The 24,828-nt window shown below is 38.9% G+C and overlaps 1 protein-coding gene across 3 annotated transcripts in view; it reads right to left on the bottom strand.

Annotated features, from left to right (window-relative positions):
• AUH (AU RNA binding methylglutaconyl-CoA hydratase) overlaps positions 1-24,828 on the bottom strand; it is a 147,323-nt gene that overhangs the window by 76,462 nt on the left and 46,033 nt on the right. For all 3 annotated transcript variants that reach the window (XM_012472203.2, XM_012472204.2, XM_021674263.2), the window contains one exon: positions 1,289-1,381. In XM_012472203.2, the coding sequence (XP_012327626.1) occupies positions 1,289-1,381 (93 nt within the window). The remainder of the gene's footprint in view (positions 1-1,288; positions 1,382-24,828) is intronic.

The raw sequence follows: 24,828 nt of genomic DNA, 5'->3' as shown, positions 1-24,828 counted from the left end.
ATTCCTTCAGAAATGGATTACATGTACCTTAGCTTTTCAAGTTAAAATCCAGTGATTTCATTACAAGAAAATAAGGTCCTAAAATAAAGTAAAAAGGAGAAAAAAGTACACATGGACTAGCAACCAGAAATCCCAAGAAACTGAATTATGTTGACTCTACATTTTTCTAAAAATCTTTTGTAAAGATGAGGTCTCATTATGCTGCCCAGGCTAGTCTCGAACCCCTGGCCTCAATCAATCCTTCTGCCTTCGCAGCTCTGCTTTTAACATGAAGCCACATCAGCAGTGAAAATGGAAAGCAAAAGAACAGTGACTATATTGTGCTGTTTTGCCCAGTTCTCATCCTCAGAGCCCAAGGACACAGGCAGAGCTGAGTCTCTATGGAATACAGTGTCCACAACTATAAACATGGGAGATCAGTCTATGTTGCTCTCATGAAGTAACAGGGGTCTGGGCTGTGGCCAAATAGTCTGGGTTCAAATCTCAGTTCAGTCACTTCTTCGGAGCCTGTTGCTTCTCCTCTCTCTTCTCCAGTTTCCTCCAATGCTCCAAAGTGCCTGCTCTCAGGGCTGTTAGGCAGATGGAGTGAGTGAATGCATGTCAAGCGCTAGAATAACACTGGGTGCCTGGACTGCACACAGTCAACGGTTAGCACTAACTGCTTTCACTATTTTCCTACTCACCCCATAAGATCCTCAGAAAACCACTCAGAAGAAAGTGGACTTCAAAGAGATTAAGTTATTACTACTGTAGCTAATGGTGATTTAGTGCTTGGGCTAACATCCATAGATTAATCGCTTAATTTCACAACAGCAACAGTCATTTCCCCTATTTCCTGAGGAAGATATTGGCCTAAAAAGGGGAGGACCTCAGATTCTTTTCCTTTTTTTCTTTCTTTTTTTAATTTTTTTAAAAACAGGTTCTCCGCCTGTCACCCAGACTAGAGTGCAATGACATGATCACGGCTCAATATAGCCTCAAAATCCCAGGCTCAAGTAATCCGCTCACTTCAGCCTCCCAAAGAGCTGGGATTAGAGAGGTGTGAGCCACCCGCCTGGTTCAGGACCTAAGATTCAAACTCAATTCTGCCTGACCCAAATCCTGGCAAGAAACAACAAAAGACTTTTTTCAAGTGGGAATTTTGAAAATACTATTAAACCCAACAGGTAACTTTTTGAAAATGTTCTACTCAACAACAGGAAGTAAAATAAAATATTTGAAATTACCTGAAGAGTAAACACAAACTTCACCTTTTTAAAATTATGTTTTTAACAGGATTAATTCTCACCTGCTACTCGTATATCACAAGCTAAAGCCAGTTCAAGACCACCACCTAAAGCGAGTCCATCTATTGCTGCAATCGTTGGCACTGGAAGATTAGCTGAAATTGAAAGAAAAAATTTATGCTTCCTTAGTAAGAGCATTATCTCACTCTGCAATTCATTTTAAATTTTTTTCTGTGAATTTATGTTTTAAATGGGAGATCATATACAGACTTTTGCATCCCTTTTACCTTTAACAAAATATAACCATTTCCTTCATTCTTCTTCAAAAACTTCATATAATTACTGTATAGTGTTCCATCATATGAATGAGCAATATCTTTAAACCTTCCCATATTATTGAATTACTTTCATAAATATTTTTTGTTGAATTAACAGAATCACAGTTCTATGATTTCTTAATCTTAGAGCCAGAAGTCTTTCACAAGATGTTTGGTTCACAGAAAGTTCAAATTGAAATGATTTACACATAATTGTGAAATTTATGATCCTTTATGGGCTACTTGAGTGCTAAGAATGACAGTCTCATTCAAAGAAGTGACATCTGCTCAAACAAGAAAGAAACTGTCCAAGTATTTGCTGTGGCATTGGCCCATGAGCTGTCATTTGTGAGGAGCCCTAACACTATGACTGGAAGCTGGAAAACAATCAGGCTCTTCCACTTCAGAGGCAAGATGCCCTGAGAGTCTGCTCACAAGCATGCCTGGAAAAAGGTCAGCCAGTCAGAGAACTAAAAACTGAACTTTCTTGAGTCTAGAAACTGAGTATTATTTTAATATAGCTTTTGTAAATTATGACATACAGATTTCATTTTCATAACCAGTTCAACAAGTGACTGGTTTTATTAGTTATTCTGTAAAGCAGAATTCTTTTTATTAATTGTATTTCTGACTATGGGAATGTGACCCTAGGCTGGCCAACGTTAATATGTAACAGAAAGTGGATTTTAAAAAGGTACTATCCCGCAAAATCTTTCTTCCATAGGTATTCTGATATGTGAAACATCCCCAACAGAGACTCACTCCTTGACTCCTTCTAAAATATACAAATTTGCTGAAGTACACTGAGTCTTACTCATTCACAAATAAAGAATTCATCAGAGTTATTCAAAATCAAGCCTGAAAAGGCCAAGAAGGAGCACATATACACAGCTGCCATCTGAAGAACTTCCAGAAGAGCAGGTGTGGAAGGGGCTTTTGCACAGGCAGTATTTCACTATCTGTACCGGTTTGAACATTTAGGGGTTGGGGGTGGGGAGGGATTTGAAAGGACAGAACAAATTCAAAATGTGCTTTCCAGAACACTTTGTGAAAAAAAATAACAGCTATGTCAGTGTTTCAGTCTGGAAGTGAGTTTAATGTGTTTTTTATCTGGAAAAAAAAAAAGAAAAGTAAAATCAATAAAAATATAAAACAACAAGTTAATCTGAGTGCTTCCCAAGGTCATCCTGAGCAACTACAAGTAGAATGTAATGACCAGTTATCCACTCTTATCTCCTCTTCCTTCCTAAAAACCTGCCTAGAAGGCCGGGCGCGGTGACTCATGCCTGTAATCCCAGCACTTTAGGAGGCCAAAGCGGGTGGATCACGAGGTCAAGAGATCGAGACCATCCTGGTCAACATGGTGAAACCCCGTCTCTACTAAAAATACAAAAAATTAGCTGGGCATGGTGGTGCGTGCCTGTAATCCCAGCAGGCGGAGGTTGCAGTGAGCCGAGATCGCGCCATTGCACTCCAGCCCGGGTAACAAGAGCGAAACTCCGTCTCAAAAAAAAAAAACCTGCCTAGAGATCATCTATTTCTAGACCTCCTCAATCTACTATCTCTACAACCTCAAGTCTTACCCATCAGAAGCCTTTCTTAGGCCTTGCTAAGGCCCTCCAGCTCACCCCCTTTACAGACCAGCTTCTGAGAGTAGAGTAAATCCATGTCACTCATACCCATTCACCTCCAAACCACCAAGACCATTCTTGCTCCAGTTACCAATGACATTATAAGATTGTCCTAAATATAACAGACAATATTCAGTATCTATTAAATGTACTGCCTCAGAATATCAGAGACATCCATCCTGGACACTCTCTCCTTGAATTCCTTCCTTCACCACCTGCTGGGTCCCTCATTTTTCCTGCCTTTCCATCTACCTCTTGTGATTTCTCAGCCTTCTTCCCCTCTCAATATAAACTCTACCCAGCAGATCTCAGTCTTATCCTCAACTTTTACCATTTATACTATCAATGATTTCCAGATCTCTACCTCAAACCCAAACAGCCCCCTGCTTGTTGGACATACCCACTTAAATACTTTATGGTGTCCAAATCATTTCTTCTCAATCTTTCTTCTAGGTTGTATTTCAGTTAGTAGCACCTCCAATCACCAAGTCATTCAAGACACTCAGAAGTCATCCCAGATGTCCTCCTTTCCAATGCCCTTTTCTACTACCCAAGTTCTGCGTCCCATCATTTCTCACCAGCAGGAAATACCGAATTAATCTCCTTCACCTGCAATCTGCCACCCTTCTATGCATCTTCTACATTTCCTGTAAGGTAATCTTTCTCAAATGTAAACATAGTCATGCTATTCCCCTATTTAAAACTGTATAATGATTTATTCTAGCTTCAGGATAGAAATGGTGTAAACATTAAGCATGGCACAAGGAGGTACCCAGAACTAGGTTCTGCACACCTGTTTAATCTCTTCTGTAACCTCAGACAGATATTCTCTTCCAGCCCCAACTCCTTAAAACACTTCTAAAAGTCTCCATTCAAGACTCAATACCTGTATACAAGGTGCAGCTCTGCCTAGAATGCCTAGCTAGCCCCTGCTTGTCTCTCAAGCCTCAAATGTCCCTTCCTTATGCTTCCATGGCACTCTATGCATACTTTTCTATCAGAGGACTCATTACCCTACTCCTCATAGGAGACAAAAATTAACATTACATCAATGCTACTCAATAACGTCCTTACTAATCTGGGACAGACCTCAAGGTTTTTTATTGCCTCTTCCCCCTCTATTATATTAAACCCAGTATTTTGCCCACTTTTCTTTTCTCATTATTATTAACCTCTTTTGTTTAATAGTTAAAAAAATAAAAGAAACATATGCAGTCCTATGGAACTAAACAAATGAAAAACTGCAAAGGAGTTCTAAGCTGGAGAAGAGTAGAAGCAGAGAAAGAGTGGGTGCTCTCTCCCTGCTACATGAGTGCTGAAGTCATTTACCAAGTAGCTGCTGGGGCCGTGATATTATGAAATACATATTTGGTCTTCATCCCTGTTTCCAGACATACAGCTCTTAAAACCCTTAGAATCTCTGGAGAGATAAATATATCTTTCTTATTTCTCCAGTATGTTTATACTTTTTGGAATTAATGAAAATTATTTTTAAGTCTGATAGTTAAGAATTGGAGCCAGGTATAGTGACTCATGCCTGTAATCCCAGCATTCTGGGAGGCCAAGGCCAGAGGACTGCCTGAACCCAGGAATTCAAGACTAGCCTGGGCAACATGGTGAGACCTCATCTTGATTTTTAAAGAAAAAATTTGAGAAATTAAGTTTCTAAAGGGGATGAAAATTGTATCCCCTTGAGAAGCTTAGCAATTCCAGGGCTTGTTTCCTTTTGTGCAGGCTCATGCCAGGGTCACTGCAAAAGGAGCCTGTCTGGGTACCATGAGACACACCAGAGGTGAGGACTGGGGGCCTGCAGATAGGAGACAGGAGCGCCAAGAGCAAGAAGTCTCAGGCACCACATGCCTTACCACTTGTAAGAAATATATAACACAAAATTACAAGAAATTTGGGTTTCACATACAAAAAGAACAAGAAAAATGGGATACTAATATTTTCAAATCATTAAATAGGTTAAGCACTGGTGCTTTAAACTGTTAATTAACATAAATTAGCATTGTAGAAAGCTGTCTACAAAGTATTTCCAACTAAATAATTGAGCAAAACAGCTTCATTAGTATTCAGTAGATAATTAAATATTAGCCATTTTATAATATTATAAACTCTAAAGTTATACATCATCCTAATTATTCCCTAAAAGATGTCTGTTGTAGTAAATTTTATCCAGGAAAATATGCATCATCTCAAAGCACATGCTAGTCTCACAGTTACCTGATATATGTGTTTGTTTGTTTTTTTTCATCTAGTATTTCTTCTACTTGGTAGCAATTCAAAATCAAAGAGGGGCTGGGCACAGTGGCTCAGCTTCTAATCTCAGCACTTTAAGAGGCCGAGGCAGGTGGACCGTTAGAGCTCAGGAGTTAACGACCAGCCTGGCCAACATGGTGAAACCCCATCTCTACTAAAAATACAAAAATTAGCCAGGCGTGGTTGTACGCGCCTGTAATCCCAGCTACTGGGGAGGCTGAGGCAGCGGAATCACTTGAACCCTGGAAGCAGAGGTTGTAATGAGTAGAAAGTGCACCACTGCACTCCAGCCTGGGCGACAATGCGAGACTCCATCTCCAAAAAAAAGAAAAAAACAATACTAGTAATCATATCAGGAACACAATAAAACACACCTTTAGAAAGTAAATTATGAATTTCAAAGATCTAAAGGAAGAGCAAAATGACAGTTGTATGTAAGCACAAATAAATGAAACAGGAACTGCAAATCCAATGAGCAATGGCTATTCCCAACAGCAAGAGGAAGAAATTATGACTCAGTATGTTATGCAACCAATAGGATCAGATACTATTTTGAGTTTCGTACCAGGAAATGAGCCAGGTATGACAAAGAAGATAATAATCCTTTGAAACCCTCCTAAAAATACAATTAAAGCAAACAATTGAACAGTTTGCTATTTTAAGAGGAAAAAAAGCAGCTGTAAGGAAGGCCTCTGGTGCACTTGAGTAGTCTGCAGGATCTGCGGCCTACAATAACCGGAGTCAAGGGACTATCAAAGTGAGGAAAATTGAAGTATCTACTCTCAGCTCTCAAATAAATACAACACATAATGTAGGTTATTTGTATGCTTCTAGAAACATAGAAACAATTTGACTACTGAAGAAAAATGTTAGTGTCAGATGCATGATTTTTAAATTTGCTTTTGCTTGAAGAATAGTGTCCCTACAGAAAGTAGTGAAATCAAGTATTTCAATGGAAAGGCCCTATGTAGTACTATGTTAGCAGTCTGAATATTAAAAATATTTCAAGAAACATAGAAATAAAATCAAAGTTAACTGAAAATTACAATGAATTACCTTTCATGTCAGCTAAAACTTTACCTTCATCCTAATGTATATTCTCCCATTCCCATCACTGAATTAAAAAAAAAAAAATCACAATAACAAAACAAGCCCTGAGTGAAGCCTGCAGGCTGGCTGGGCCTTGGCTCTCCTGAAGGCCCACACAAGAGTCGTGGCTGCAAACATACTAGGGGTGAGAGACGGGGGCCTTAAAAGGAGCATATATCCAAAAGCCAAAGGTAACAGTATTCTAAATACGAAACTTGGATTCTGGCACTAGGTTAAAATCTAAATAAGGAGAGAGATCCAAGATGGCTGATCATTAGCAGCTCGGGCTCGTAGCTCCCAGTGAAAGCGCAGAGAACAAGAGAACGCCACACTTTCATATGAATTTTTGTTGCTCACGGACCAAGAGATTCCCAGCGGAGGAGCCCCACGGGTCGCGAGGGTGACTCTTGTGGCCGGCGCAGCGGTTTTGCTGGCGCCTCAGCATGGCAGTTCATGGTGCAGAGTCTGGAGATTCCCGGGCAGAAAAGCACCTTCAATCTTAACACCGCTGTTTTGGCTGGTGCAGTGGATTGCTCAGATTTCAGTGCTGGGAATCAACAAGTTGGATGTCCGCTCAGAGACCTAGTTAGAAAGTCGGTAATTACAAAGACGACAGACGGATAAATATATAATGAAGGGAAGAAACCAGCCTAAAAAGGCAGAGAATACTCAAAATCAGAATGCCTCTCCCTCTACAGGGGATTGCAATTCCTCATCAGTAACGGAACAAGGCTTAATAGATTACAAGTGTGTTCCAATAACAGAAGCAGGTTTCAAAAGGTGAGTGATAAGAAACTTCTGTGAATTAAAAGAACTTGTTCTAACCCAATCCAAAGAAACTAAGAACCTTGAAAAAAGGTTTGACGAAATGTTAAAGAGAATGGACAATTTAGAGAGGAATATAAGTGAATTGATGGAGCTGAAAAACACGAGAACTTCGCGAAGTATGCACAAGTTTAAACAGTTGAATTGATCAAGCAGAAGAAAGGATATCAGAAGTTGAGGACCAGCTTAGTGAAATGAAACGAGAAGACAAGATTGGAGAAAAAAGGATAAAAAGGAATGAGCAAAGTCTCCAGGAAATATGGGACTATGTGAAAAGACCTAATTTACGTTTGATAGGTGTACCTGAATGTAACAAAGAGAATGAATCCAAGCTGGAAAATACTCTTCAGGATATCATTCAGGAAAACTTTCCCAACCTGGCAAGGCAGGGTAATATTCAACTCCAGGTAATACAGAGAACACCACAAAGATATTCTTCAAGAAGACCAACCCCAAGGCACATAATTGGCCAGATTTATTAGGGTTGAAATGAAGGAGAAAATACTAAGGGCAGCCAGAGAGAAAGGTCAGGTTACCCATAAAGGGAAACCTATCAGACTTACAGCAGATCTCTCAGCAGAAACCCTACAAGCCAGAAAAGAGTGGGGACCAATATTTAACATCCTTAAAGAAAAGAACTTTCAACCCAGAATTTCATATCCAGCCAAACTAAGCTTTACAAGCAAAGGAAAAATTAAATCTTTTGCGAACAAACAAGTACTTAGAGACTTCACCACCACCAGGCCTGCTTTACAAGAGCTCCTGAAAGAAGCACTATATATATAAAGGAACAACCAATATCAGCCTTTCCAAAAATATATCAAAAAGCAAAGAGCATTAACACAATGAAAATTTACACCAACTAATGGGCAAAACAGACAGCTAGCATCAAATGGCAGTATTAAACTTATATATATTCTAATTGGATAAAAAGCCAAAACCCATCGGTATGCTGCATCCAGACCCATCTCACATGCAATGATACACAAAGATTCAAAACAAAGAGGAGGAAGATTTACCAACCAGAGAGTAAAAATAAACAAATAAATAAAAAGCAGGAGATGCAATTCTCGCCTCTGATAAAGTAGACTTTAAAGCAACAAAGATCAAAAGAGGCAAAGAAGGACATTACATAATGGCAAAAGGATCAATGTAACAAGAAGAGCTAATGATTCTATAGATCAACGAGACAGAAAATTAACAAGGACATCTAGGACTTGAACTACCCGGAACAAGTAAACTTAATACACATTTATAGAACTCTCCACTTCAAATACATAAAACATACATTACCACCTCACACCTATTCCAAAAGAGATTACATAATTGGAAGTAAATCACTCCTCAGTAATCGCATAGCATTTCATAGATTTAAATGAAATATTGGTTGGCTGCTTGTTTGTTATTTTCTTCCCTTATTCCTTCCTGTCTACATCATTAAGTATAATTATTGGTATAAAAGAGGTTTTCAATACCCATTACTAAACTGCATTCTAGCCTGGGCAAGAAAGCAATACTCCCATTCTCTCTCTCTCTTTCTCTTCCTTTTTCTTCCTCTTCTTCATTCTTTTTTTTCTTTCTTTCTTTCTTCCAAAAAAAAAGAAAGAAAGAAAGAAAGAAATAACATTTAGTTTCAGAAACCTTTCCCCAATAAAAAAAAAAAAATCTAAATAAAATGGAAAAACTCTACAAGTTGCTGTAAAGAAAAACTAACAGACGAAGAGCAGCAACATTCCTTACCAAAGGGGTCATTATACTCCGAACAAATGGCGGAAGGCTAGCATTCCCTCTCACATGTTTTTTTATACAGGCCCATCATAGTAATTTCAGGCTGTAGGGATTCATACTAAAAAGAGGATTACATTTGCTTTTTTAGTAGGAAAAAAAAAAGAAAAACTGCCTAGAAACAGTATAAAATAAGTAATCAATCACTGCCTTAACTAAAACCAAAGGCACGTGGGCAACTTGGAATGGGGTCCAACTCCTTCCTAATACTGCGAGTAGTGCAGAAAGACCATAAGCTCCAATAGCAAGAGGACAGCCTCACTGCAGTGCTGCAGACTTTACACTCGATGATGAAGGCAGAAAATATCTTCCTTAATTCTTAACAGCACCTGTACCCAAAGCTTACAAGAAATACATAACAAAAAATGATGAGAATTTGGGTTCCACGTTCAAAAAGAACAAGAAAAATGGGATACCAATATTCTCAAATCATCAAATAAGTTAAGCACTTGTACTTTAAATTATTAATGAACATAAATTAGCATTGTAGAAAGCTGTCTTCAAAATGTTTCTAACTAAAAAATTAAGTAAAACAGCTTAATGACGTAAAAAAGCCAACAAAAGAAAGTACACTAGTTTCCTGAGCTTTCATAAACAAGGGCTGATGGAGTGATATAACTGAAAACTTGTACACCAAGTAACGAAGGTATGAGTAAATTGAAAATTATAGTAGTCTCCCCTTATGTGCGGTTTCACTTTTTGAGGTTTCAGTCACCCATGGTCAACCGCAGTTTGGAAAGATTACATAGAAAAATTTGGAAAATTTCCCCAATGCATTATTCATTTGGAAAATTCAGCAATACATTATTTTAATGCACCATCAGGATATTATTTCCTTTAGTGTCTTTAAAACAACATGATAAAATGTCTATAAAACAATCTGATATGATATAAATCAGATGGTGACTTCCTTAGTCAATTAGAAGAAAACACCTATAATTTCTTCAAAAAGCAATTCATATGTATCTATGTCCAGGAAAATTAAAAAAAAAAAGCAATTCATTTATTAAAACGGACTTATCTTTAATTTAACTCAAGGTCAATAATATAACTACGCATGACCTTATTCACTACTTTATTACTAACACGACCCAAGCCAGAATATCACAGACATAGTCTAGTGAGTTCAGGGGTGTTAAATTGTTATACTATGCTTATGCTGACATTTCACATATCAACAAATTAGTAAAGTGGTAAAGTCCTAAATTCAGTCACTGCTTCATCAAATATATGCCAGATACTATGCTGAATGATTTAAAGGATGCTACAGAATACAACTGTGAAGAGTTCAAATGTCAAATCCTGGCTCAAATCCACCACTATTACCACCATGAGACCTGCAAAAAGTTGCTTAATTTTTCTAAGCCGATCATTTTCCCATCTGCCTTCCTACCTTTCTATGTAAATGCTTATGTATCTAGCAAATATTATAAAGTTTTTACTGTGTATGGCCACTGTCCTAAGAACCTTACAAATATTACTTAAACATCCTATCAGCCTTATGATGTAAGAACTCTTATGACTTTCAATGTATAGATGAGAACACACTCAAAGGAGTTGCTGTTACATGCCTGGTACAGTTTGAGCACAGGCTGTCTGGTTCCAGGGTCTTGCTCCTAACCATTACTGCCTATCACTAGTTCTCACACCCCAGATCCTCAGCACTGTAAGCCATCCTCCCATCCTTCCCCTAAGGACTTCTGACCATGTACCTGAGAAAAGAGAAACGCTAAAACTCAGTAGGAAGCCCGACAACACACTGGCTCTGTGCGCCACTAATTCCTTGAGACTTACAGCAACACCACAGTTCACTGGGTTCAACTGGGGAAACCTTGGGAACTAGATGCAAAGCACCAGTCAGTTGACTGGAATCGAGTTCTGACTGCAGTTTTCTCTGGAAACCCCCAAACCCACAGTGTGGCAGTGCCCTCCAGTACATGACTCTGTAGGCTATTAAACTAAAAAGGGCTAACACCAGAATATCTCCTTCCTAACAAAATTCCAAATCAAATAAACCCTCCCTAAGGGAAATGCATAGATGACCGGCTGGCAAGGAGGTCCACGTCTACTGAGCAATCTTATCTGGAAGGTTACAATTATTAGCAGAACTGAGTAATAATACTTCTGTTGATTGCTGTTCCACATGTAACAAAACTCTTGGTATTTAAAATGCTGCTTAACATGGTAAATGCAGTCACTTCTGTTTCTGATAAAAAGACAGCATACTATAAGTAGTTTACTTTGACTTGGCAATAAAGAAAACCTCACTATTATTACCTCGCTTCATTAAATCTCAGGCTCTGTAACCTTGCTATTTAAAGTATGGTTTGTAGAACAGCAGGATTAGCATAGTCTGTAAGGTTTTTAGAAATGTAGAATCCCAGGTCCTATCCCAGACCCACTGAAGCAGGATCTACATTTTTAACAATGTACATTTTAACCCAGGTGATTTATACACACAATATTATTTGAGGAGCTCTGGATACATAAGTTAATCTACAGGGAACTTGACAGTCTCACCATCCATAGGACAAATACGCTGATTCACTACATTGAAAATGCTACTGAGGAAGTAATGGCCATAACCTCTTCCATAAACGTATGGGCAGTCAAGACTTGACACGTAAATGTCTGTAGTAGCTTTATGTGTAACAGCCAAAACTGAACACAATCGAAATGTCTTTCATGTAGTACCCCTGGACAATGGAATACTACTCAGCAATAAAAAAGAACTACTGATTAAAAAAAAAGAAAAGCTAGTGGAATACATACAAAAATTAATACATACTGTTGCATTTTCATGAAATTCAAAAATATGAAAATTATAGTGATACAAAGAAAGTTCAGTAATTGCCTGAGGATAGGCTGAGGGTAGCAGGGAGGGGTAAGAGAAAGAGATTAGCAAAGGGCCATGAGGAAATTTCTGGAGGTCATGGACATATTCATTATCTTGATTGCGGTGCTGTTTTCACAAGTCAAAAGTTACCAAATTGTACACTTTAATATGGGCAATTTATTTTATGTCATTATACCTTGATAAAGCTATTTTAAAGAATTATATGATCTAATTGATCTGAAAATCATAAAGCCAAAAAAAGAAAGTACACTGGTTTCTTGAGCTTTCATAAACAAGGGCTGATGGACAGATATAATTTAAAACTTGTACACCAAGTTAACAGAGGTATGAGTAAATTTAAAATTATAGTAGTCTCTCCTTATGTGCGGCTTCACTTTTTGAGGTTTCAGTTACCCATGGTCAACCGCAGTTGGAAAATATTACATGGAAAAGTCCAAAAATAACTTATATGTTTTAAATGACACACCATTCTGAGTAGCATGACAAAATCTCATACCATCCTGCTCCATCCCTTCTTCAACACAAGGGTAAGTACAGTGCAGTGAAATATTTTGAAGGAGAGACTACATTCATAAGACGTTTACTACAGAATATTGTTATAAATTGTTCTATTCTATTACTAGTTATTGTTGTTAATATCTTACTATGCCTACTTTACAAATTAAACTTTATCAATGGTGTGTACTTTATCATTTGGTATTATCTGTGGTTTCAGACATCCACTAGGGGTTTTGGAGTGCATCCCCTAATAATAAGGGGTGTACTACTGTATAAAGAAAACTCTAAAAAAAAAAAAAAGGTGGGTGAAGAGAAAGGTGGGAGGGAAGAATTTAAATCAGAAAATATATAAATTCTGTCACCACTCATAGTAGAAAGTCAGTAGAACTCTCTACAGAAACAGTGGATCAAGTACACTACATAAGTGTAATAACGACTATAAGGTAGTACCATAATACAATCTTCAACATTATTAGAGTAAACCCACACACAGAACAAACCAGAGAAGCACCTAACATAGTTAAGATTATTTTTAAAAAGTAAAATCGCCAAAATCAGAAGGCACAGACAAGCATAATGGCTGGCCTTAGAGCAAACATATCAATATATTTAAAGAACCTGCATCCATCCACTAAGAAAAAGATTAGCCAGGAATGGCGGCATGCACCTGCAGTCCTATCTACTCAGGAGGCTGAGCCAGGAGGATCATGTGAGCCCAGGAGTTCAAGGCTACAGTGAGCTATGACTGTGCCACTGCACTCCAGCCTGGGCAAGAGAGTGAGACACTGCCCCTAAAAACAAGAAAACTATATCCTGAACTATGATTCAAAAGGAGAGGGATGTTAACAATTCATAAGAGAAAAAAATAGACTCCCAGATGCTTGTTTTCATTCTCCATCATTCTTGGTAAGAGGATAAAGAAAACTAAAATTAAGATCTGTAAGTCACTGTGCAGAAAACAAAGACAGCAAAATGTTCTACCAATTAATCTTTCACACACCGTAATTCAGCACTTCCAATTTCTAATAATTACATCAAATTAGGGAAATAAAAAGTAAAATATATGCTGGATTGAATCTAATAAACTACATTAATTACATATTTTTAGAAATCTCTTTGACCCTCAAACAAACGAAAAAGACACAGTGAACGTAAATAAACAATTTAGGTCAAATTGGCAGATCAACAAAAAAATTCTGCAAACTGAAAATATTCTTTATTAAGCAATTCTTTATTTTGAAACAGCATTTCACTGTTGCCCAGGCTGGAGTGCAAATGGCACATTCTCAGCTCACTGCAACCTCCGCCTACCAGGTTCAAGTGATTCTCCTGCCTCAGTCTCCTGAGTATCTGGCATTACAGGTGCCTGCCACCATGCCCCACTAATTTTTTGTACTTTTAGCAGAGACAGGGTTTCACCCTGTTGGCCAGGCTGGTCTCAAACTCCTAACCTCAGGTGATCTACCCACCTCAGCCTGCCAAAGTGCCGCTTCCCGCCTGAACTGTTATCTTAGATGTACTACTTAAACAATTGCTGGCTGAGTGGTGGCTCATGCCTGTGATCCCAGCACTTTGGGAGGCAGAGACGGGTGGATTACCTGAGGTGAGGAGTATCAAGCCATGAGGGATCCACTCCCATGATTCCAACACATCTCACCAGGCCCCACCTCCAATACTGGGGATTACAATTCAACATGAGATTTGAGTGGTGCCAAATATCAAAACTGTATCAAAGACCTAGTAGTCAATTCTTACTAAAAAATTCATCTTATTTGGCCTGTTAGCAGCATTTGATCACACTCTCCTTGAAACATTTTCTTCACTTGGCTTTTGGAATACTGTTTTCTTCCTAATGTGGTATATATACATCATGGAATACTATGCTGCCATAATAAAAGATTGAAATATGCCTTTTGCTGCACCATGGAGCTGGAGGTCATTATTCTTAGTGAAATAACTCAGAAAATCAAATACTGCATGTTCTCACTTACAAGTGGGAGCAAAACAATGGGTATACATGAACATAAAGATGTAAATAACAGACACTGGGGACTCCACAGGAGAGGACGGTGGTGAAGGGGGTGAGAGGTGAAAAATTACTGATTGTATACAACGTTCACTATTTGAGTGACAGGTTCACTAGAAGCCCAAACCTCACCATTACATAATATATGCATGTAACAAACCTGCACATGTACCCCCTGGATCTAACATAAAATAAACACACAAAACAGTAAGAATATTGTTTTCTTCCTACCTCCCTACCCTGACTGACCTTTCTCTAGCTACCTCTTTCGCTTTAGCCTCTATTTTTTTTCTCTCTACAGTAACCCCCTAAGTGTCTCACCCAGTGGTCATGGCTTCACACAGCATCAACATTCTGACTCCCAAGTTCACCTGGGTCAACTTGCCTCAACTCCAAATTCACCTGCACTTGGATGTCCACTAAGCATCACTACTTTCACATATCAAACTTGAACTCCTGAGCAAGACTTCCCATCCCATTCTAGCAAAGGGTCAGCTGTCACCATAGACAGTCCAACAACTGCTCCACTCATATTCATTCTATCATTCTCAGTCACATCCTAAGACAGCAGGAGCTTGGATAGAAAAGACAGAGGATCAGAGGATCAAACTTAGCAAGTTGAGCAGGATTCTTGGAATTTTAGGTAGAGGCAGACAGAAAGAGATTGCAGGAGAAAGTTCAACCTGAAGATAAGATGAAATAACTACAGTATGGCTAACATGTTTACACCAATAAGATATAAGCCAATTTGCCCTTTCAACCGGGTAGCTACCATGTGCCCAGTACTAGACAGTAGGTACAAGTGAAGAAAAAAACAACTCATGATTCTTGCAATGGAGAGATATGGAAAGTACCAGATGGTAGAGAGAATCCGTATCTTCTGACTCCACATCAAGAGATCAAGATCCCTATGCTTCAATAAACTTACACCAAAATAATTCAAGAGTTCATCACATTTTAATAATGTATAAAATTTACACTTTCCACAACAAAATAAACATCATCCTATGGCAATATCTTTGAGAAAATGTTAAACTGGGCAGATCTTGTGACATCCTAAGAGTATCATTATATTCTGAAACATAATGGAAACTCCAAGCTTAAGATAAAGATGACACAAAGATAGATCATGTAGTTACCAAAACATTAAAGAACACTCATTTATACAAAGATAGCTAGGCTAGGACAGGAAGAGTTTGATTCCAATATTAAACTCTGTAGAAGAGATGCCAAGATAAAAGTCTGATATGTATGTGCATCTATTATACTGTAGTGAGTTTGTTAATTATTAGTGACTTGTTTTGTGTTACTTTGAGCCTTTCAATAATAAAATTCAAATGTATCCCAATTCTCAAATTGAAAAACGTGCTAACAAAAACAAAATCAGAAGCACTGCTTAAAAAGAGGTTTATACCACAAAACTTACATTGGATTTTTCCTTATTTTATTTTTTTTGAGACAGAGTTTCACTTTTATTGCCCAGGCTGGAGTACAATGGCATGATCTCGGCTCACCACAACCTCCACCTCCCAGTTCAAGCAATTCTCCTGCCTCAGCCTTCGAAGCAGCTGGGATTACAGGCATGTGCCACCACGCCCAGCTAATTTTGTATTTTTAGTAGAGATGGCATTTCTCTACGTTAGTCAGGCTGGTCTCGAACTCCTGACCTCAGGTGATCCACCCACCTTGGCCTCCTAAAGTACTGGGATTACAGGTATGAGCCACCGTGCCAGGCCTATATCAGATTTTTCATTCAGTTATATGAAGATAATCTTTGTATTTCACAGAGACAGCTTTTTTCATAGAAAAAAGCACATGGACAGTAGATTTTCAATCACATGAAGAGCAGATAACCAGACTGAAATTTTCCAAAATTTAATTCTTTCTTTCTATAAAACCTTATAACAAAATGTTAAGAAAAAAGATTTGTTAAACAGATGAATTTTGTAAGCTGCATCTTTTGACATAATTACCTGTATTTCAATTCAGCTTTGCATTTACACAGCTAAACTAAAGCTTTTGCAATTTTATTTCATCAAAGAAAAAGGAAGTTATGAGTACTGGCATTTTAATAAAATTACTGTGGAAGATCATTTACAAAAACATCATTGCTTCACACTAAATTCTGTAATCTAAAATTCTAATAAAAACCTATTTTAAATATTTCTTTATCATTAGGTAACAATTCTTTGATGTCTCAACTTGAGAAAACTAGGTCTATCCCTTCAGAGTTTCTACTTAAAAGAATTCTAAAAATGTTTTCTATCTCATCATGAAATACCATCTAATTTAAATGCTACTAAAGGCAAGAATGGCCCTCAGTGACGTAATTAACATGTCCACTGCACATATCCTATAGTGCTAATGTGCACAATGTGGGTCCCAATGGTGATGTAAACAGTCACCAAGAACCACTGGAAGAAAGGTACACACCAGGAAGCCCTAGAAGGAAAAGTAAGTTAAGAAACAACAGCTGTTAATAGATCCTGATCATTTCATGGCTGTGTAGCCTTGCTGATGCCTAATATTTCAAAATAATTAGTTTATTGCTTCTAACCCAGGCAACCTAAATTTAAAGAGGGAAAGGGATTTGTAACAATGATTAACATATTAGAATCTAAAAATTCACCATTTCCTTTGAATGAAACATCTGAACAACAGTCATATTACTTTTTTTTTAAAGAACAAAAGAATTAAATTTTATTCTAGGATTTGAGTTACTCTTTAAGAACACACTTTCTAAGATACTAAGAACAATAAAGTAAATTTAGTGACTCTGAAACACAGACCTGCTTTCTGATCTTTATTTTAATAAAGTAGAAGAGCTTTCAAATAAGTCTTGTCTTTAAGTTTCCTAATGAAAGAACTTGCTTTCATTAAAAACTAAGAGTACAGGAAACCACCATGGCCAAAAACAAAGTACATTTGCTTTCAGATCCCAGCAATTCTCCAGTTGTAGAAAACGTAAATATAGCAGGAGGAAAGAGGGAAAAGTAGTACCCAACAGACAGGGGTGAACCCTGATTTGTATCAGTACTAATACTGCCACAATTTCAAGATGCCTATGGTTCAACAGCCAGCTCACAAAATTTCTGAAAATTAAGCTGAGTCATGGCTCATGCCTATAATCCTAGCACTTTGGGAGGCCAAGGTATGGGGGGATCACTTGAGGCCAGGAGTTGGAGACCACCCTGGCCAACATGGCAAAACCGTGTCTCCACCAAAAAAATACAAACTATCCAGGCGTGATGGCACACGCTTGTAGTTCCAGCTACTCAGGAGGCTGAGGTGGGAGAATCACTTGAACCCAGGAGGTGGAGGTGGAGATCGCAGTGAGCCAAGAATATGCCACTGCACTCCAGCCTGAGCGACAGAGTGAGATCCTGTCTTTTTTTTTGAGATGGAGTCTCACTCTGTAGCCCAGGCCGGAGTGCAGTGGCGTGATCTCGGCTCACTGCAACCTCCGCCTCCCGGGTCCCGGTTCAAGCAATTCTCCTACCTCAGCCTCCCAAGTAGCTGGGATTACGAGCATGAGCCACCACACCCAGCTAATTTTTTTTTGTATTTTTTAGTAGAGACGGGGTTTCACCATGTTGGCCAGTCTGGTCTTGAACTACTGACCTTGTGATCCACAAGCCTCGGCTGAGTGCTAGGATTACAGGCATGAGCCACCGCGCCCGGCTGAGACCCTGTCTTTAAAAAAAAAAAAAATCTGAAAATTTAACAATCACTTAGAGTCAGCGTGAGCAGGTTCCAGCCCACCACTGCCAAGGCATTTAATTATCGGAAAGTTTGTATATGAAGTAGCCCCATAAGTACTGTCAAAGACAAAAACCCAACACATTGAGTTATAGATCTAATTGGCTTTTATTTGTGATTCATGAATCAGGGCAGCCTCCATTCTACAAAACAGAATAAAAGCTCCCACAAGGCAATGGCAGAACAGTGAGTTTTGTAAGGCAGAAACAAGAAAACAGAACAAGAGGCAAAAAAAAAAAAAAAAACCTGATTGGTTAACAGGTTACTTCAGGCTTTGGTGGCGGTGGAGGGGGGGACAGTTGTTCTTTTTGCAAGGATTAAAGCAGAGTAGACTTTCTTATTAAGCTGACTCAGGTAGACTGGAATCTCCTATTTTCAGGAAAAACTGGTCTGTTTTGGAATCCGTCTGCTTCTCTAAAGTTTCAATGTGATTATGTGGCATTTTGCAGGAGTGACTCTATATCAATTTAATCTGGTCTGCTGGGGATTTGAGCAGGAGCTCAGTCTGAAACAATGGCCTACCATAATATTAACAGCACAATGCAGGATCCTCCACCATCAGTTTCTACGAACATCCACTGGCCAAGTTACTTCTTCCCAAGGAAAAAATAAGCCTACAAGCTCTTCTCTCAGGAAATGAACAAACTTTATGAGAAGAACTAGTGAAACGGGGGCCAGAAAGAAAGATGGAGGTCTCTGTGCAGTAGCTGGTCCATAAACGCTTTTTTTTTTTTTGAGACGGAGTTTTGTTCTTCTCGCCCAGGCTAGAGTGCAATGGCACGATCTTGGCTCACTGCAAAGTCCGCCTCCTGAGTTCAAGTGATGCTCATGCCTCAGCCTCCCAAGCAGCTAGGATTACAGGTACACACTACCATGCCCGGCTAATTTTTGTATTTTGAGTAGAGACGGAGGTTCACCATTTGGTCAGGCTGATCTCGAACTCCTGACCTCATGTGATCCACCTGCCTCGGCCTCCCAAAGTGATGGGATTACAGGTGTGAGCCACTGCACCCAGTCATAAACGCATGGTGTTAGACATGTAGAAGGATTTTTCTCCCCTGTCAGAGAGAAAAAGTTTTAAGAAAAATTTTAAGGTCAAAAACCTTAAAACTAGGGAACCAGGAACAGAGGCTCATGCCTGTAATTCCAGCACTTCAGGAGGCCGAGACAGGACGATCACTTGAGTAGAGGAGTTCGAAACCAGTCTGGGAAACATGATGAAACAAAAAACACAAAACAGCTGGGCGTGCTGGCGCCTATCCTTGCTACCCAGAGGATGAGGTGAGAGGATCACTTGAGCCCCGGAGGTTGAGGCTGCAGTGAGACGAGATCGCACCACTGCACTCCAGACTCGGGGACACAGGAAGACCCTTTCTCAAAGAATGACAATTAAAAAAAAAAAAAACCTTAAAAAAAAGAGTCCAAGAGCTATTTTTTTTAGAAATACAAAATCTTGGCTTTCCTTAAAAATAATGAAGAATTACTTTGGGAGGCCGAGGCGGGTGGATCACGAGGTCAAGAGATCGAGACCATCCTGGTCAACATGGTGAAACCCCGTCTCTACTAATACAAAAAATTAGCTGGGCATGGTGGCGTGTGCCTGTAATCCCAGCTACTCAGGAGGCTGAGGCAGGAGAATTGCCTGAACCCAGGAGGCGGAGGTTGCAGTGAGCCGAGATCGCGCCATTGCACTCCAGCCTGGGTAACAAGAGCAAAACTCCGTCTCAAAAAAAAAAAAAAAAAAAAAAAGAAGAATTTAAAAAAATTCTAACCCCTCAACCAACTGAACTGAACTTCTTTTGGCCAAGGGTATCCCAGATAAACCTCAGAGGCTGAGTTCCTGGCTATGATGTGATGGGAGCGACACACCTGGTTATACCGCCTCCCGCAATAGCCGCCATTAGACTTTCTCCCTAAGGGCTAAAGAGAAACCAGCCCTTGCAAGACACCACTGCTGATTTCAACCAACAGTCTGACTACTGCCCTGACCTTCTGCAGTTCCATCAAAACAACCAACCAGCATTTCTTCCTGATAAGAGACCACCAACCACAGGGTGGTTCTGGCCAGATTACAGAGGAGGAGGAGCAGTGAGGGTTTTCATGTCCTCTGCTTCATCTTTTCTTTTTCTTTTTTAGGGGGAGGAAAAGGAAGGGGTTATTTATTCGGCCAAGAGCAAGGTGGCATAGCTGCCTAACAGCCAAGCTCATCTAACGAAAGAAACCATCTTTTTTTTCTTTTCTGTTTTTTTGAGATAAGAGTCTCGCTCTGTTGTCCAGACTGGACTGCAGTGGCATGATTTCGGCTCACTGCAACCACTGCCTCCCAGGTTCAAGCAATTCTCATGCCTCAGTCTCCCGGGTGGCTGGCACCACAGGCTAAGATTACAGGCGTGCACTACCATGTCCACTAATTTTTTTGTATTTTTTTAGTAGAGACAGGGTTTCACCATGTTGGCCAGGTTGGTCCTGAGCTCCTGGCCTGGTGATCTGCCCGCCTCAGCCTCCGAAAGTGCTGGGATTACAGGAGTGAGCCACTGTGCCCTGCCCTCTTCTTCATCTTTTGACATCAGAAGGCACAAGACTCCACCCTCTAGCTATTATTTGTTAAACACAGGTCCCACGGAAAGGCCTGAAGCTCAACTGCGCATGTGTCAGTTTCTCCTTTCACAAATACTCATGATTCCTCCTGTAGCTTACTGACTATGTATACCTGGCCACCCTGCTCAGCATACATTACTGTTCCCTTTGCCCCACCTTCAAAGTGCCAGTTTCTGGATTCTGGCCAGAGACTGTCCTTCCCAGCCTATTGGAATGGCCACCTTGCACACTGTAACCCTTTATGAGACATAAAGCACTCCTTTCCAAAGTTGCGAACCTTGTCATTCTTCAGCTGACAGTAAGAAAAAAAAAATTCAGTAAATAACATAAGAAATGTCTGTGGGTCTCAAGATAAATCTTTTAAAAATTGATCTTATTTGACACATATAAAGAATATATTCATATATATGTAATAAAGCATAATCATAACAAACTCCAATATGATCACCACTCAAAGCTGATCTAGGTCAGAACTAACACCTGTCTGCCACTGAGCTCTTCAACTATCCTTCCACCTGAATTCCAAACCAAAGATAACCATCCTTGTGAAGTCTGTGTGTGTGTATATATATGATTTCATTACACACATATACATCCCAAAACACAAACTGTTTAGCTTTGAATGCCATTAGTTTTATAAAAAAAAGTCATACTTTTAAATCATGTTTCCAAGATTTGCCCACATTGGCACATGTGTGTATTGTTCATTTATGTATACTGCTCTTTACTGTTTGATTATATAAATATACCAAAACATTTATCCATTCTCCTGTCATAGAAATTTGGTTGTTTTTCAGCTTTTTCTATTAAAAATGTAAGTTTCCCTAGGACACATGTGCAAAATGTCTGCAGATAATGCAGTTTCAAATCCAAGTACCAATCCATTCATAAGCTAGTCAAGATGAGGGATTTTTTTAATGACATAGGGTAGTATCAAACTGGAGTGTACAGACAAAAGAACCATAACCTTTGATACTTTCCCACCCCTATGTGTTTACTGGACCAGAGTGTAAATATATTTCTTACTACGAGTCCAATAAAAACAGTCTTTAAGTCACCCCTCTATGTAAATACCTCCTTAAAAAGTGAACCACTGAGTCTTATGGAATGTGGATATCCAAATTTGAAAGACAGTATCAAATACTTTTCCTAAGCAGTTACTCCCATTAGTAGTATAAATCTTCCTGCCTAGTAATCCACTTAACTCACTAACTCTTAGTAAGACCTCCTGGCTTAAGAATTTTTGACTTATCTGGTGGATGTAAAACAGCATCCCACTCTGGTCTTAATTGTATGTCTATGGCTACTACTGTGGCTGACCATCTTTTCCTATGTCTACCCTCACTTCTCTACCTCTGTGTGAAATGTTTTTCTATCACGTCCGCTTGCTGACTTCAAGGCTGTGCGTATGTATGCATGTACAGATTCCTGTATGCACTTATCAATGCATACGTGAATCCTTTGGCAATTATGTTTCAAGTATTTTCTCCCAGGCTGTCTTTTCTTTCTACTTTATTTACAGTATCTTTTCATGAATAGATGTTCTTAAGTTTAATTTAGTAAAATCAATCGCCGTTTCCTTTTGTGTGTCACATTTTATGTTTTAAGAAACTCTTCACTGTTAAGATCATTAAAGTTTTACACGTTAAGTCTTTGCCATTCCCCAGTGATCTGCAATGCCACCTCTGTCAGGTATCAGCTTCCCCACTTGGGTGGTCTGTTTAGGGGTTCTATATTCCAACTCAATGTCATACTTGTCTATCTCAAAGCCAATAATACACTGTCTTCATTCCTATGTCATTATAATAAATCTTGAATGCTGAAATGGCAAGATGCTTCATTTTCTTCTTTTTTATGAGTTTGGCTATTTGGGGGTCTCCTTTTGCTCATCGAGTTCCTCACAAAATCAATACTGAGAGTCTAGGTGTAATTACATTGAATTACACTATTTTTGAGAATCATCTTTTTAATACTAAATCTTCCTATGCAAGAGGATAACTTGTCTGCATTTATTTTTTCAAACATTTTACATTAAAGTTTTGTAATTTTTCTATATATGCTACATGTATTCCTAAGACTCATTTTTGTTCCTACTGTCCAGGGTATCCTTACTTGACATTTTTTGTCTGTTGCTGATATAAAGAAAGGCAATCAATTATTTTTAACATGGGTATTATTTCCAGCCATCTTGTGGCACTCTTATTTCTAATAATGTATTGTTTCTTTTAGCTTTTTGATGGAGACAAGTCATGCCACATGAGAAGGACTCTGTTATTTCTTCTTTTTTCAGTCCTTATTGTTGTTTCCTGCCTAATACACAAACCAGAATTTACAGAACAGTATAGGACAGAGGTGGTGACAGTGCGTCCTCCTGTCTTGTTCCTGATTTTAGAAGATGACTTCTAATCTTTTATTATTAAGAAAGAGATACCTTTCATCAGGCTAAGGAAGTTTCCTTCTATTCCTAGTTCGCTGAGAACATTTTCCATGAATACATGTTGATATTTCTCAAATACTTTTTCCTCAATCCACTGAGATACACATACAATTTTATTTTAATTAGCTAACATCATGAGTTAGCTAATTTTCCAGTGCCTTTCAAACCACCATTGCCTTCCTGGGAAAGCCCAATTTGGTCTTTTGTTACAACCGGCTGGATTTCATGTATGCTCACAAGTAAGGCTGTTTCCCTCCTATTCCTTACTTCCACTGTTTCTGTTAGATTTAGGTATAAAGACTTCACTAGTCTGAAATTATGAGTTAGAGGTAAACTTTCACTTTACTATCCTGTGGAACTGTTTGCATGAGATTGTAAGAATCTGTTCCTTATGCATTGGGTAAAACATTTGAAAAGTAAATCTCTAACTTGGTCTGGTGCTTTCTCTGTGAAAAAGTTTATTGTAACAACTGGTTTGATCACTTCATTGATTATATGACAGTTACCAAGCAGCTTAGTTTCAAACTGCATTTTATAACTTTTTTTCCTTTCCTCTTTTCCCCTCAGTCTCAAGACATAGCTTTGAGAAAAACTACAGATGTGTTTTCTTTTGTTTTTAAAGACAGTCTCGGAATGTACTTTAAAACTCCACTCCCCTCCCTTTCCCACCTTATACTTTCATGCCTGAGGCACACGTATTTACCTGGATGCTTGTTAAGCTCACGCCATGCTCACTTATCTGGTCATATGTTTCCTTGGAAGCTTCAGGGGCCAAATCCTGATACAAACCAGGCACCCCCAGAGTTCTCTCCCCAGCAGGAGATTACTTTAAGGCCAGAGTTACTCCCAGCTAGAGACTGACAGCAAGATTGACTGCGACTGATTTGTAACCTGGTTGGGCCCAAGATGGTGCTGGCCCCTTCACCAGATGGAACAATAATTCAAGGTAAGCCATAGGAGCAAGTCATGCCATTGGGCACCTCCCAGCCCCCTTGCCGCTCCTGCATTCCAAGCCCTTCTCCTTAAACACTGCACTCTCTCCAGAAATTGGAAAATGGCAGTTTTTGAAAAGGATTCTGGACACTTTCCCCCTTGCTAGCAATGACTAATAAAATTAACATTTTTTTTTTTTATCAGACCTCACTGTTTATTTTGGCTTCTTTATATAAATGGCATGAAGCTGGGCCCTCTTTTGGCTACGTGACTATTCCAGCTCATGATTTCTTCTTGAGACAGAAATTTCATATTTATTGGCATAAAATTTTTTCCCAGTATTTTCTTATCTTTATAATCTCTCCTGTATCTATAATCACACCTTTTTTTCATTTGTAATATATACTGTTAAACACTTTTTGCTCCATTGTAAAGGGCATGGCCTTGTGTTGACCCTATGTACTGCACCTCTGTCTTTCATTTTACTCATTTCTGATCCTTGTATTGTTCCTTTAGTTCGACATGCTTTGAACTTAAAACTTTTAAAAATCTTTTTAAGGTAATGCTTAGCTATTTACCGTCAGT

This window comes from Aotus nancymaae, unplaced genomic scaffold (assembly GCF_030222135.1).
Source record: "Aotus nancymaae isolate 86718 unplaced genomic scaffold, 86718_ANA_hifiasm-v0.15.2.pri h1tg000041l, whole genome shotgun sequence".
Lineage (NCBI taxonomy): Eukaryota > Metazoa > Chordata > Mammalia > Primates > Aotidae > Aotus > Aotus nancymaae.
Note: the sequence above shows the minus strand (reverse complement) of the source record. Positions and strands in the feature narration are given on the sequence as shown.